Source organism: Amphiura filiformis, unplaced genomic scaffold, assembly GCF_039555335.1.
Source record: "Amphiura filiformis unplaced genomic scaffold, Afil_fr2py scaffold_294, whole genome shotgun sequence".
NCBI classification, from domain to species: Eukaryota; Metazoa; Echinodermata; class Ophiuroidea; order Amphilepidida; family Amphiuridae; genus Amphiura; species Amphiura filiformis.
Genome location: NW_027305758.1, coordinates 46753 through 62964, shown reverse-complemented (window position 1 = coordinate 62964; position 16212 = coordinate 46753). Strand labels below are relative to the sequence as shown.

The 16212-nt window shown below is 37.7% G+C and overlaps 1 protein-coding gene across 1 annotated transcript; it reads left to right on the top strand.

Moving 5' to 3' along the window:
* The first annotated feature begins 500 nt into the window (after positions 1-500).
* Positions 501-2952, top strand: LOC140145459 (uncharacterized). Its single transcript, XM_072167169.1, has 3 exons — positions 501-553; positions 1843-1911; positions 2742-2952. The coding sequence occupies exons 1-3, from the start codon at positions 501-503 to the stop codon at positions 2950-2952; spliced, it is 333 nt and encodes a 110-aa protein (XP_072023270.1).
* Positions 2953-16212: the final 13260 nt, after the last annotated feature.

Below are 16212 nucleotides of genomic sequence, written 5' to 3'. Positions count from 1 at the left end.
GTAGAACTTGCAGTTATTAATGGGAACGAAAAAAAGGTCAATCCCCTGCACTTACAAATGTTATGTAAAACCTGATGATCCAGTTATAATCACACCAGTGGGTAAAAGTACACCAACAGAACAACCATATATTATGTTACAATCAAGGCCCATTTATTCAGAATCCATTCTAATGTTATTGCAAGGCTTGAAAACTATTTCAGGACTGAATTATCTGCAATGACATAATTTGAGAGGCTATGTTCAAAGTAACATAGGGTGCTTGACGCTGTACTATGTACCATAGTCATTCAGTTTCATATTCACTGGTTTTCAGTCACAAATCTAAACTTGTCAATGTTGGCATGTGGATTGCATCTTGTGTTTGGTTTCTTATCTCATACATAATTATTGACTTATTTTTCTTTACATTCAACTGGTCTAGTACATATTTAATTCTGTTATTTATCTTATTGTTTTTCTCTGAATATGCCACATCATCAAGTCAGCTAGAATGGAAAATGAACCATCAACAAGCTGTGGGTTTGTTCCAGAGAAGAGGAATACTAGCAAGGTAAAGACACATTTTTGGGTATTACCCATGGACCTTGTTCCATGGCCCCATAATTTTGGGGCCTCTACAATTGAGTTATGGATCTTGCTTTGTAGCCCCAAAACACCATGTTTTTGGCCAAAATAGGGCAAATTGCACAATTTTGAGTGCTTCTTGGGCACTGGCCCATAGCAAATTTCACTTCATTTGTGTGCTCTTCTGGTGCAAATATCCTGGTTAAATCTATGCATGTCTATCTCTAAATTGTAATGGTTCCGCTGCCATTATCGATCTTATATATACCTAAACCAAACTTGTCCACTTGAGTGCATATCCTTCCTTACGGTGAGTTTGGGCCTCCAAATTTTGGCCTGGCCCAGTGTCTCCAAAAGGTAAAGCCAGCATGGTCATACTTCATGTGACTGTCATCATTGTTTGATAATTTATTATTTATTGTACACACACATCCCCTGATTTGTCCACATGATTTGAGTTTCAGATCAGTCACATTTCTTGGATGACCGAGAAAATATGCAAACTCTCCATACATGTCCTTTCCATGGGCTATAATAAACTGTCAGCAGGCAAGGTGATTAGGATGTGAATTCAGGCCTGTACAGGGGCCATGGACAAGGAGCAGTACGGGCCCTTTTAACCAGGCGAGATTTAGCCTACCTTATGGGGGCCCTGGGCCAGGCCAAAATTTTGAGACCCCGAACTCACGTGCCGAGGAAAGCATGTGCACTCAAGTCAGTGGCCAAGTTTTGGTTTAGCTAAAGGGGGACTATCATATTTTGTTCAATTCAATTTCAGACTATTTTGGCCCAAGATCAACATGAATTCTGCTATTTGAATGCGCGCGAAGCATGGAAAATTTAACAATTTTGCGCTATTTTGACCAGAAAACATGCCGTTATTGAGGTTAAAAGAAAGATGCATGTGGCAATTCTGGGGCCCCCAAATTTTAGGGGCCCTGGACCCGGGCCCATCAGGCCCAATGGTATAAAAATCCGACCCTGCTCTCCATTATCAGTTCTTATTTAATTTTCGCTTTTGTGCTCGGGCCCCTGAACCCCCGGGGCCCATGGACTTCTTCCACCCTGTCCCCCCGCTTGCTACGCGCCTGTTTTGACTGTTAACAGGTCCAAAAGACTCCCCTTTTACCGGTACGCCCTCAGCTCATAAAGACCACCACTTCAAAATTCTCGGGGAACATACCCACCAAACATTTTTTATGTTGTAAATATTGTAAAGTGCCAACTGAAATTGGGAATACATTTAATAACAATGAATTCAACTTATAATTGCAGAATCAACCACCATCACATGAAGGTGTTTCCAGCAGATCCACACCCACCACTATTCGTGCAGAAACCAAGGTAAGCATGCTATTGAAATGCTGAAGATTTCTTCAACATTAAAAGACACTAAGACAGAACTGATTTCATATTAATTTACAACTATAACTTAGAACACCATGTGCATTGCTATTAATTTGCAATACAGTGCAAATCTTCAGTGTCATTTTAACTTTGCAATACAATGTACAACTTGTTATGGAGACTGAAATATTAGCAACAAAACATTTCAGTATGTTGTATGACGTTCCTCACAGCAAGTTACTTTTCTGTGTGTAGACTGCACACCATCAGCAAAAGTGTTCCAAGCGAGAGTAAAATCATGTATTGTCCATTTGACATTCTCGAGACAGATTAAAAGCAGTGCATCTGCAGAGAGAGTCACTGCTCCATACAGATACACAGTCTTGTATGTATCACACACAGGTACGCTACTGTCGGGGGCTCAAATGGGGTATGTTCAAAGCCTTGCTCAATTTTATTTACTTCGATGGATCTAGCCGGGCAATGGAGGCAGAAGGCATTTCTCGGTTACTAGCATGAAAGTTCATCTGTGTTGGTTACAATTTACAATTACATTTCTCGGTTGTTTAACAGGTTATTACCAATCATGAATTTATTTCTCAAGCACCATTTGTTTCGATTTTTCTGTATGATGTGTACATCATTTGTTTCTTCTTTTAATTTCAGTGATGTCAGTTTGGGGTCAAAATGTGTGTTGTACACTCTGCTGTTGTCAACTTGCAATGCACAAAGTGATTAACTTTTGTATTGATGGAATTTGATGGTACTCCATCCTATATTTTATATTGTGTATTCACATAGATGTTAATTTGAAACTGATTTTACAGATCAGAAGACACTCTTGGACTGAGATACACAACTTATGTAGGGGATAATGATTCTTCTTCATTTTCAAGAATTACACAGGAGCAGCCATATGGGCCAGATGTTACAACCATTAAAGAGGAATGTGTCGGCCACATACAGAAGAGGATGGGATGCAGACTCAGAAAGCTTGTAGAGAAGAAAAAGGTATTAATAATTAAAGTTTGTATTTAACCTTCTCACTGGTCATCCATCAGATGACAGTATATCGCTGGAGACCAGAGTCGTACTTGACAATGATTGCTGTGCATAGAGGAATCCTGTAGTCGCCTGCTCCACAGCCATAGGATCACGTAGCAATAACCACCTCATGGAGTATCATACAGTTTTATACTAGTGTAAAAGCTTATCATATGTGGTTTTTAACGTCATTAAATTTCGACAGGACACATCATAAAACAGATGTAAATAAGATAAAACCTCAATTTATTACATAAACCAAGCTGATTTCATTGATTCCTTTTCTTTTGTGTGGTGAAAGGAGTGAAACTTGCTGACGGGAAGACATTGGACGAGAAGGGTCGCCTCCACCGTAAAAGAGTAGATTTGCTGCAAGGATTTTATGGCAAGGCTTTGAGGACCAACAAAGGGAATCCTGAAGCAGCGTCAGCAGAAACCATGGCTGGCCTGTATCACTATGCTGGGGACCACAGTTACTGCCCGACAAGAAATGACACCTGGTGCAATTTTAAGAAAGATGAGATTAGTGGTACTAACAACTCTGAACCAGTGGATGATCCATTTACACCAGCCATGGTAGCAGTAATGAAGCCCATATATGATGTAAGAATATATATGTGATAGTGCAACTTTGTAGCTTCACCACAGCACCGAGTAACTAAATCAAATTTCCTTTTCATTTACAATGTAGGCATCTTCTGTAAGATCATTACAACATATCTCCCATTCATTTCAGCACAGCACTGAAGCAAAGTTTATAAATAATCTTTAAATGGAGTGAAAGTTTCAATATTCTGTATCTCAATTGATGTGTGACTATTAACAGCACTAATAATCTTTTGCAGTATATACCAAGAAAGGATTGTATATAATAAATATTGATGCGATGTATTCATCATAACCTTCAGTGCAGCTTATAGCGCTCATCACCACAACACAAATTACCTTAATCGCAACAAGTGAATGTTAATAATGTTGACAGTATTGATATTAAACATGATTCGCAAATTGATCACACATTATGGACATTACTTAATAATGGAATGTGAAACTTTGTATTTTTCAACAGGACCTATCTGATGTTGACTTACTATCGCATTGCAGTTAGTGTCTGACACAGAATGCCAATGAGTCCTACAACAGCTTGCTCTGGAAAATGGCAATACAGCTCTGCAACACAGATTCGGACAGCAATGTGCTGTCAACTATTTCTTTTAATGTTGGTTGGCTAGATGCAGGTAAACGAGTTATGGCAGAGGTAGTAGGAAATGAGTGTATTACTTCTTCCCAGCATACTTTAGTAAAGACAAACTCAGGATAAGAGCAGCTTAAGCCAAAGCATTACTGACAAATAAGAGAAAGCGTGTCATGAAGCGTTTAGAGCGAACCGCTCACGCTTTCCGACATTCGGACCATAGCCACTACTTCCCGGCACTACTTGTCTGGTGGCTATCATGTTGGCTCTACATCTAAGCGACCACGCAAGATGCCAACATGCCGCACATGCGGGGCCCCAATGAAAGGTCATGGTAAGTCCTGTAATGCTTAAATTTCTGCTGCTCTTATCAATAGAAACCCACAAAGGCAAGAAAGTACCCATTTTGGCGAGAAATGGTGAGGAAAGGCAGGGTAGCCTGTTAAAAAAGGTGAGGAATGACAAGTTTAAGATAACTAAGTCTTGATTAGATCCTGGTCAAGTTTGGCGAGAAATGCAGGAAATGGCAAGGAAAGGGGGGGGGGGGGGTACATCCAGCACATCCAAACCTGCCACAGACATTTTATCTGGAATTTAAGTAGCACCCAATTAACACCATTGTTATCATGTTGACTCAATTGGTCATAATCTTCCTGGGCTTTCTGGTTGAGTGTAATAAATTGGTTATGACCAATTGAGTCAACATGATAACAATGGGTGTTAATTGCGTCGTATTCTAGACAAAATGTCTGTTGAAGGTCTGCTTGTACCTTGCCTTACCTGCCTCTTTTCTCACCTTTCCTTGCCAACCTTGCCCATGATCTGAGCAAGACTTAGTTATCTTAACATCTCCATTCCTCACATTTTTAAATCCTGGCCCTTTCTCGCCTAGCCTCACCATTTCTCCCCAAATGGGTAGTTTCTCGTCATTATGGGTTTCTAGTGATATTGTCTTTCACTTGCATTGAAATGTCCCATAATGTGTCTGCCAATTTTCCTGTCAGCACATTGAAAATCATGATGGTTTGCTTGTTAAGAAATATGTAATTTATAGCACCATAATAATGTCAATTTTAAAGCAAAGTGACCCCGCTTATTCTCTTCTACACCTACGATACTAAGTAACAACTCTTCCTCAGTCGCCATTGTTCGTAAGTCCTCCAACAATTAAGACAAGTAAATTTAGATACAGAAGATGTCTACATAATTATACATACCATTTATGAAATTGAGCAGGATGCAAAGGAGATCTCTCCCCAAAGCCTGTTATTGTCCAAATCCAAAAGGATGCTTCAGCAAATTATCAATTATGGGTTGATAACTGCGCATTAGTTGTTAGGAGGTGATTGTGACAAATCTAAACATTTTGGTTTGCAACTCGGAATACCCTTCGGGGATGTGCCCCTCGGGATATTCCTCGGTTCCAAAGGCAAAATGTTTAGATTTGTTACAATGCCCTCCAAATAACCCATGCACAGTTATTAGCCTCTAATTATACAACAGAAAGTGGGTCTACATCATGCATGCATGTAATCATTTTACCCAGAATAGCTTTGCTGTGATATGCTATTGGGAATCTTATCAAGTGTCACTTTTGATTTGGATAATAACCAACTTTCTGGATGCAGATCTCAGGTGTCAAATTCAAGAAAACGCATCCTGTAACAAAAGGTATTGGATTTTTGTTGTAGTGCATGAACAACTTGTGAACATTGGCAGCTTATAAAACTGGGTGAATACTTTATATAGGTGTACTTGGAAAACTTGTGCATTATATACATGCAGCAAATAAGGTCATTGACAGATTAAGTAGCCTAGGGTGAATGCTGCCGATCTTCCATGCCGATATGTTCAGCTCCTGGTGAGGAATTTATGACTTGCTGAAATAACATCTTCCATTCCTAATGATAATTCAATGCAGACAGTTTACATCTGTAACATTTGACATTACTTCACATCTAACAAGAGAAATATAATTATGTTCATTCTGCATAATTCATTAGAGCTACTTAATCTGCAGGTGATTTGAGCAGCTACATATAGTTTTCAGATTTGATTTCAATCAATCCTAAGGTGAAAATCATCCCATCCCCTACACAAATTCAGTCCAAGAGTGTCTTCTGATCATTCTCCAACCTTGCAACAGAAGCAATCAAAGGTTATTTTCAAATGTCATAACATTTTATTTGCAAATTCTTACTTGCTTTTAGTCCATAATTCTTTGTTACTTTCATTCATTCATTCATTCATTCATTCATTCATTCATTCATTCATTCATTCATTTAGAAAAAATAGAGTAATGTAGGTAGGAGCCCAAAATGGGACAGGGTATAGGTGCCAAAATGCTGGCAAAAGGTATTTTCTGCTCCTCGACACCTAAGGTGTCTCCCTTTTTAGAGAAAAAAGGGCTTAAACCCGCTAGTACCCCAAGAACATGAGGAAGTGATCCTTGATCTCGAATAAACTTATTTATAAATCTTGAATATTCCTAAATATGTAAAGCATTCCAAAATATTAAATTGTTTGGAAATTCTAACAAATTAATATTTGTGGCCTAAAAACACAAGTTGTTTAAAACATAGGCCTACTTCATTGGAATTTGTTGGAAGTTACACGAAGTCAATTTGAAGACATATTGAGCCAAAAATGTACTGCTCAATATCACTTTGGATATAATATGAATAATCTTTTGTGATCTCCATTCCTCCATTAATTTGCAACAACAAAGTTTTCCCCCTTGAAAGTTGTCTTTCCCCCCTTTGCCCACCCTCTGAAAAAGTTCTGGCTACGCCACTGGTGTGTATTCATATATGTATCAATTTTTATTGCATGAGCACACATGAGTGAAATTTCCCTTTTAGATCTAAAGTATTACTTGACTTGATGACTTGACTTGATTTGACTTGATAGAAAACGAATACCAATACAACCTCTGCCCTTGATTCATAGATTACCAGAAAGCATTTGATCCCATAGAGCATAAGAACATGTTTGATGCACTGAGAAAGAAAGGAGTAAGATGCACTGAGAAAGAAAGCATACATCTACATCTTAGAACATATATACAACATGTATAAAGACGCAACCGGCAGAATACATACAGACAACGACGTCTCAAAGAGGTAACATGAGGATAGAAAGAAGAGTGAAGCAGGGAGACAAACTGTCACCAAAGATTTTCACATCAGCATTGAAGAGGTGTTCAAAGAGGTCCATCTAAAGAAGAACGAAATTAAATTTGATAGGGAAATGTTAGCAGATCTCCGGGTTGTAGTTGACGTTGCTTTAACAACAACATTAACATCAGGAACAGCCAGACATCTTGAACAGAGAAAGTAAACTGGTTGGCTTGTAAATGCACAAAACAAAACAAAAATGTTGGTTACAGAAAACATTGAACGCGTCATGTTTGAATATTAAAGTATGGGATTAAGTAAACAATGACCACTGATGTAAATAATGAGATTTTTATTGATTATCACATGTTTTGACCGCCTCCAAATTCACGAAAAAAGAAGAATAATCCATAGAGCCGAAAACATTTCCCTCCATCGATACTGAATAAAAAGCAATATGATTATGCTGCAATTTTCAAATCCTGGGTTACTTTCATTTAAATTGTACGCTGCGACATCAATATTGGAACCATTGCAACAAATGAGGTGTCATAATGCGCAGAAATTAATTCTGCTTCGAATGCATATCCATTTGGCATACAATTAACCGTTTTGGAATAATGGTCATCCATTAAGGAGGCTGTGTACTCTCAGACATGCATGTAGTAAAAGTGTCATAACTTTGTAATTATTCACGCAAGACATATAAACGTATACATTTTTATAAAGGCTAGACATCAATAAATCTTAATATAAATACAGATTTCGGGTAAAAACAACAATTATGAAGAAAATCACAAAAAAGTGAGTTTTTGGTAATATTTGTTAGGTACATCATAACAAAAAAACACTCTTTCCAAAATATTTTATTTTGTTTTTAGCTCAATCTTGAGGCTCCATTCCAAAACTGTTTTTTTATTTTTTGATATTGGCCTTATTTTTTGAGATATTGACCATATAAGGCATCAAATTGAACTTTTAAAATTCACAAACGCCTATTTGCACAAAATGATGCCTAAAATCGGAAATAGACCAAAAAAAAAAAAAAAAAATGAGAAAATGCTTTTTACGATGATCATATTTGCTTACCTATAGATGCTTTATCGTGTACCTAAATCGTCATTTTACCGAGAAAAATGAACATTGAAATAATGGCCGTTGAATCTAATCTAATTGAATCTAATTGAAGTTTAAAGTGGTCACATTTTGCACTTTCATCGAATCTCGCAGGAGAATGCGGCAGTTTTCGTTTTTCTACCTTATATTACGTGAACATCGGGTAAATCCACAGCCCTTGAGAAGTTTGAGCGAAATCCATTCATAACTTGATATTTAAATCTGGGGAAATAACTTGAAAAAACCCACATTTTATCAGCTAAAACGGAGCCATTTGAACACTAGGTTTTTTTTGTAAAATCAGTGCTTCCGTGATGTTTCCATAAGATGCACCGCGCATGCAGATAGGCGTCGCGTATGCGTAGCGTATCTGTGCGTTAACAAATTGCGCGATACGCAACGCGATGCGTTGTTGCGCGCGTGTACCCTGCTGGTAGAACAAAGATTTTCTTTCCTTTTAAATTTCAAACACGAGTGGAATAGTGAAATAAAATCCGTAAAATATTGTAGTTGGAGTTTACAAATCTGGTTTTTTATTCCTTGTATTTATAACAAACATAACAAAGTACAAACATATCAAAAAAACTCAATTTCGCGAAAGAAACAACGTCTAGAGTACACAGCCACGTTAAGGGAGCAATTACTTATTGGTAGGTGTTTATATACTAGGCTTGTTCCCAGCGTGATCCGGTTTATGCTCCATCGATCGTCACTGTAAACCAGGGCTGTAAACATAAAAGTTAGGTCAAAAACCTCAATTCCGTGACCATTCTCTGGCTAGTAAGGTTTAACGATTGATTCGTTGGACCATTTAGAAAAAAAATAGTCTCCATGTCCCTCGCTAAAATACCGGCATTTTTCGCTAGAGGCCAAAATCCAAAATGGCCACCGCCACCATTTTGAAAAATGAAGTTTTGAACCAGAGCACCTATAATCATGTACAAAGACACTTTTTCGGGTATGTCGAGCACAAGTATTCCGATTCGGACATTAGTTTGACATTACGACCTCATTTTCACCCAGAAATCTAAGATGGTGGCCGGCACCATCTTGAAAAATTTAGTTTTGAACCAGAGGACCTAAAATCGTGTACAAAGACACTTCTTTGGATAAGTCGACCACAAGGATTTCAAATCTGACATTACTTTGACATTACGACCTCATTTTTACCCAGAAATCCAAGATGGCCCCCCATTTGGTAGAGCGTAAATGTAATTTTTGAATGGGAACGCCTAGGATCATGAATTAACTCCTTTTTTTGGCTATTATTATAAAATAAACTCAACCCAGAAAGTATCGAAACGATTATAGATGGTCAGATAAATCGGGAACTGAAATATATAGCAAAAACTTATTTAATGTATATAAAGCGCAGCTTTCTCCTGCGCATTTTGATACCTCTTTTGTTGCTCTACGATATCATTTGGTCGAGTTATGGGCGCTTGAGTGGCTTCAAGTCGGATTTTAAAAGTTGCACTTAGCTCCTATTCAAGCCAAATGTGTTGTACTGTGACCAATAAATGGCCATTGCTTTTGTCCGCCAAATTTAAATGAGTATGTGTGTCGCGTGTTGGATAAATTGATTGCGATGACCATCAATTGTAGTCAATGGTCCACAATGGTACTGGTAGGCATAAATCAATATGAGGTTGAAGACAGATTACCTGACTGGGTAGGACAGGGAAAGGTTTCCCGAGTAACCAACGATGGCTGAATTGAGTCAAATGCAAAGAGGGAGAATTGTTGGTTTGGTAGAGGCAGGCTTTTCAATGCAAGCTACAGCTGAGCAAGTTGGAACGGTAAAGGTCTGCAAAGAGCCCTGACCTTAATCCACCAGAACACTTGTGGGACACTCTTAAGAGGAAAGCTAACAAGGCAATCAAGCCTGACACCACCTTAGAAGGCCTTCGGCGCATCCTGTTCAGGAAATGGCGAGACATTGACCAAGGAAAGATGACGAATCCAGGCAGTGATAGACAGTGATTGTGGGCACAGCAAGTATTGAGATGTCAGAAGAAAGAGTTCATGAGATAAGTCAGAGATAAGTAAAGGGTAGCAAGTATTGAAGTTGGAAGTTGAAGGAGTAAAATAAAGTAAAGTTCATGGTTAAGTACACAGAGCACATCGGTGTCCTTTGCCTTGATGTGTGTGGGGGGGTGTGTGTGTACACGACGAACGCATTTGGCTTGAATAGGAGCTAAGTGCAACTTTCAAAATCCGGCTTGAAGCCACTCAAGCGTCCATAACTCGACCAAATGATATCGTAGAGCAACAAAAGAGGTATCAAAATGCACAGGAGAAAGCTGCGCTTTATATACATTAAGTACGTTTTTGCTATATATTTCTGTTCCCGATATATCTGACCATCTATAATCGTTTCGATACTTTCTGGGTTGAGTTTAGTAATAGATATGGAAGCATAGGTATGTCATTTCAGCTTTATCTGGGGTTTACGTCCCTTATCTGGGATTTAGATTGCTCTATCTGCAGTTTACGTCCCTATCTATGGATCTATGGATAAGGCACCTTACCTGGGGGTTTAGATGCCTTATCTGGGGTTTACGCTCCTTATCTGATGGAAGGCGCCTTATCTGGGTGTTAGACTGCCATATCTGGGCTTACGTCCCTTATCTGGGGTTAATGCGCCTTATATGGGGTTTAGATGCTTTATCTGGGGTTTAGACTGTGTTATCCTAAGTTTACGTCCCTCATCTGAAGTTAAGGCGCCTTATCTGAGGTTTAGATGCCTTATCTGGGGTTAACGTTCCTTATCTGGGGTTAAGGCGCCTTATCTGGGGTTAGATTACTTTATCTGGGGATTAATTCTCTTATTATAGGTTTATGTTCCTTATTTAGGGTTAAGGCGCCTTATCTGGGGTTACGGCGCCTTATCTGGGGTTTAGACTGCCATATCTGAGGTTCACGACCCTTATCTGGGGTTTACGACCCTTATCTAGAGTTAAGGCACCTTACGCCGGTTTAGATGCCTTATCTGGGGTTTATGTTCCTTATTTCGGATTAAGGCGCCTTATTTTGGGTTTGGACTGCTTTATCTGGGGTCTACGTCCCTTATCTGGGGTTACTGCGCATTGTCTGGGGTTTAGATCCCTTATCTGGGGTTTAGACTGCGATATGCTGAGGTTAAGGCATCTTAGCCACAGGTAAGGAACGTAAACCCCGGATAAGGCCGTCTAAACCACATACAAGGCGCCTTATCCCTAGATAAGGCATGTAAACCCAAGATAAGGCAGTTTAAAACCCCAGATAAGGGTCATAAACTCCAGATAAGGCGGAAATGACACACTTATGCTTCTGCTCCCATTCAAAAGTTACGTTTTTGCTCTACCGAATGGGGGTCATCTTGGATTTCTGGGCAAAAATATGTCATAACGTCAAACTAACGTCAGACTCAGAATCCTTGGGGTGGACTTGCCCAAAAAAGTGTCTTTGTACACGATTTTAGATTCTGGCCCAAAAACTTATTTTTTCAAGATGGCGCCGGTTGCCGCCATCTTGGATTTTGGCCTCTAGCGAAAAATGCCGGGATTTTTGCGAGGGACATGGGGGCTATTTTTTTTTCTAAATGGTTCATAGAATTCAAATCAATCGTCAAACCTTACTAGCCAGAGAATGGTCACGGAATTGAGGTTTTTGACCTAACTATAACGAAGAAGGAGCACAAGCCGGTTGGGAACCAGGGTATAGTACATTCCCAACACGGCTGGTGTTTAATATAGTGAGGAGTTTCCAGATCATTTGTGACCGCACAGAATTGATACGCCAAAGTACTGTACATTCTCTCATACTATAAACACGCTTATAATGTCGGGAAGAATACCAGGAGAAAGTCCTAACTTTTATGTTGTAACTGGCCGAGTCAAGTCTTGTGAAGAGGCCTTGTATTTTTTATTTAGAGTTTATTTCATGAATATGTGATTCTGATATCCTTTTTTAGGGTTCAATAGATATCCACGAAAAAAAGCCCATTCCCAAAACTTTAAGTTGATTCATGCATTTATTTGGGAGATACGCATAAATGCATGTATTATAGAGTCTCATATGCCACTGTGTTGTAATTTGAAATTGGAGCGTGTCTGTCAACCGAACGAATCTGTAAGAAAGGGATACACATGCAAACACTATGTAGTCCTAGAATGCTGGCCAAAATGTGTTGGGACACTTATGGAAAACGAACACTTTATTAAGGCCTTATTTCCGTAATTTGTAATGTGATGAAATGGGGGTTTCTTTTGGTGTCAAGCCTATACATTTTCCTAACACCCCAATCCTCCCCCTTCCCCACCAATCATTGTTGGGTGCCACTAGGCGCGTGTGACCAAAAAAGTAGGATTCAACGTTGACCGGAGGAGTGAGGGGCTTATTTTACATAACCCTATCATAGTGCAGCTGGATGATGGTGATAAAGGATCCATGTGTACTGTACTTTGCACTGTAAATTACACACATGAAGTTTTCGACCATTTTCAGTAATAGTAATGTCACGCCAAAACGAATCAAGCTATTTCCACGAAAGTCACAGAATAAGTATGAGACATGTGTGTCATTGTATTGCACTTATTAAGATTAGATACACTGTTGGGTATATATTTTTGATATTTTGTTCAAACACGGTTTCACGGCAAATTATTCTATGACAACCTGTATCCATTAGTGACCCTGTGTGAAAAAATCAGGGAATTCGCATTTATCGTTTTGTTTTTATGACGCATTTTATAGCGATACCCAATTTTAATGTTTGTCTAAGAGACATCTAAAATTTGAATGTCATCCCACTCTGTGTAAGGTAGATTTCGAACAACTGCCATTTTCTTAACCTCATTGGCATTGAAATAAAATGGAGCACGAACCCAACGTGTTATTGCCCTTGGTCTTGTTTAAGGAGAAGAACCATTATTTGTTGTTATTTTCATTTTACCTTTACTTTAAAGATGTTCATTCTCTGTCAAAAACATACAAATTTGTTAGCGGGTTTTACAAATGTCAAAATGAAATGCGCGCAAATTGAAGTGGAGTGAATTACAAAATATCCAGGAAGTTGGACATATTGGAATTAAAAAAACTTGACTTGGAGTCAAGTGAGGTATGAAGGACTTAAAGTAATATTAGAAAGATTGTTTGAACAGAAAAAATTAAAATAACGCAAAAATCAACCTTATTTAAGTTAAAGTCAGTTTCAGAGTTAGTGCCTTTATCGTGCATTGTGTGCTCTCATTCAAAATACATACCTCGTGCACAAAATAATGAAATTGGGTATCGCAGCAAAAGGACTCATAAAAATTAAACGGCAGTTGCGATTCATTTCATTTTCACAGAAGGTGACAATTGAGTTTATAGAAATTTTCAATAATGGGAAAGTTCGACTTGGTTCCTACATAGATATCGATTATTTGCTCTATTGCACATTTTTTTACTCACCCTGTAGTAGGTCTATTAATTTAATCAATGTTTTTTATTTTCATGTTTATTTGCACAGGAAGTTGTTTATTTTATCCTAGAGCCAGTTGACATTAACCATGAAGATTTCCTTTGGTCTACTTAAAGATCTCTGGGTCCCTGGACTATACATCTTTGACGTTGGTTCAGACATTGCAGCTGGTGTGGTGTACATTAGTGAGGGAGACACCTGGTGGGGAGGTCTTACCTTGGCTTTTGTTGCAGTGACACTGGTAGTTACAAACCTGCTTGGCTGCGTGATCTCTGCGAAGGATGAGGTGTATGATGAAATGCCAAGGAAATGGAAAATATTATATTTTACATTTCTCATACTACAACTTGGAATGCTTTTTCTGTAAGTACATCTGCATGGTTGACTTTTATTTTAACGACCTCTCCGTTCACAATTCTTAACGTCAGATACAACACAAATCTGCTATAAATTTAGAAAGAGTAATAAAATAATTTTAGCCTGCATGACGAATCCAAGCAACATCTGACATAGACTGTCTCCCAGCCTGACATTTTTCTTTTCCTTTTTACTTTCAATCTCAATCTAAATTCGTTAATTTGCAGCGTCCAGCTCCCTGCCGAGAACCGCGAATTCCCGAATGAAAAGTCAGACTGCCAAAATTGACAGCTTCAAAATTGTTTTAAGTACGTGTAGAGTGAATAGGAGTCAGGGCAAAAATAGGCCTAAATACTTGATGAGCTATGTTTGACAGAACAGTGTTTGACAGTGGATATCATGGTGACGGACATATTAGCCAATGAAAATCCAGATAACTTGAGGCGTAATTATTTATTCATTATCTGGCGTATTTATGAATGGCAGTATCATCCCATGTGCACAACTTCTATTTTCTGAAATTTTCCTACTCTTTTGTCATGAATGCAAGAAATACATAAAATATTTTACTCGCGCACTCAATTTTTTTACGGTAGGAGTTGCTGTAAAAATAATGAAATAAATTTACGACGACAAAACAGTTGTTATGTATCGCAGCTCATAATATTACATTGTTTTATAGGTGTTTTTGCCTTATATGCTCGTAATTTTTCAGACATAATTTCTTACTTATTTGTGCAGTTGGAAGTATACCTATTTTATGATGTATTATCATCAGCCATTCCCTCATTTCAAATAAAAATTGAGTTTTAGTTTTGGTTTTATTCACGTGGTTTCCTATAATCCTGCCTAAGCTCTTGACTGACATGATTATCGATATATTTGTTTCTACCCTTTGTTAGAAACTTAAAATTTGTAGCAAGGAGCTTCGGGTTTTTAATATTATTAACCAACACTAACAGTGTGAAGGAGATAATCAATTGGTTTGAAGTTACCTGATCTAAGTATACAAAATAAATGTTTAAATTTCGCCGTGCAATATTCACGAGTAGATAAGTCGAACAAGTCAATCTATATACATTTGAAAGCGTAGGTTCGATTTCCAAATTAGCCATAGCTTAATTCTCTGTGAACAAATATAGACTATCAAAATAGGCAGGTCCATCCCAGGAAAAAACTAACACTTTTCCTTACCAGAACCACACACTGAATCCAAGATGGCGCCCAAAATCACCACGTTTACAAAAAACCCATTAAAATAACATGTTTTGACATCTTTATGTTAATCAGATGCCACCATTTTGCCTAAAACAGATAGTAAGCAAAATATAATAATAATAATAATAATAATAATAATAATAATAATAATAATAATAATAATAATAATAATAATAATAATAATAATAATAATAATACTACTACTGCTGCTGCTGCTGCTGTTGCTGCTGCTGCTGCTGCTACTACTGCTACTACTACTACTACTACTACTACTACTACAATGGTCCTTAAATTTAAATTTGTGCTATTTTCTTTACTTATTAACCGATTTTGACTACTACTACTACTACTACTACAATGGTCCTTAAATTTAAATTTGTGCTATTTTCTTTACTTATTAACCGATTTTGATCAAATAAAAAGGTACTTATACACAATAAACAATTGCCATTCTTATAAACACATTAAATTTGATCTTCGATACTCGTATAAGCAAAATTTGTTATTTTTTATTAAATTATTGGCCATTAGTGGACACTGTTAGGGACCAAAAGTGATGGCCTGTTAATTGATCTTTATAGATGATGTCCAGGTACAAATTAGACAGAAATACATAGTTTAATTGTTATTTTGATATTTTAGCATCATAACTCTACTACTAATTATAAAATGACCCTATGCAACCACCTGACGAAAAAATGAAGTTGTCTTATATTAAGACCTAACATGCATGAAATGTTTATTTTGATGAAATTTTGCAAAACACCAATAGACCATAGTTTCTTTATTTCCATCACAATTAGGCT

Excerpts from the sequence above, each read along its gene's own strand:
- LOC140145459 (XM_072167169.1), top strand. The coding sequence starts at position 501 with ATGAACCATCAACAAGCTGTGGGTTTGTTCCAGAGAAGAGGAATACTA. Across the intron at positions 554-1,842 it reads AGAAGAGGAATACTAGCAAG|AATCAACCACCATCACATGA; the intron begins GTAAAGACACAT and ends TTATAATTGCAG. Across the intron at positions 1,912-2,741 it reads CTATTCGTGCAGAAACCAAG|ATCAGAAGACACTCTTGGAC; the intron begins GTAAGCATGCTA and ends CTGATTTTACAG.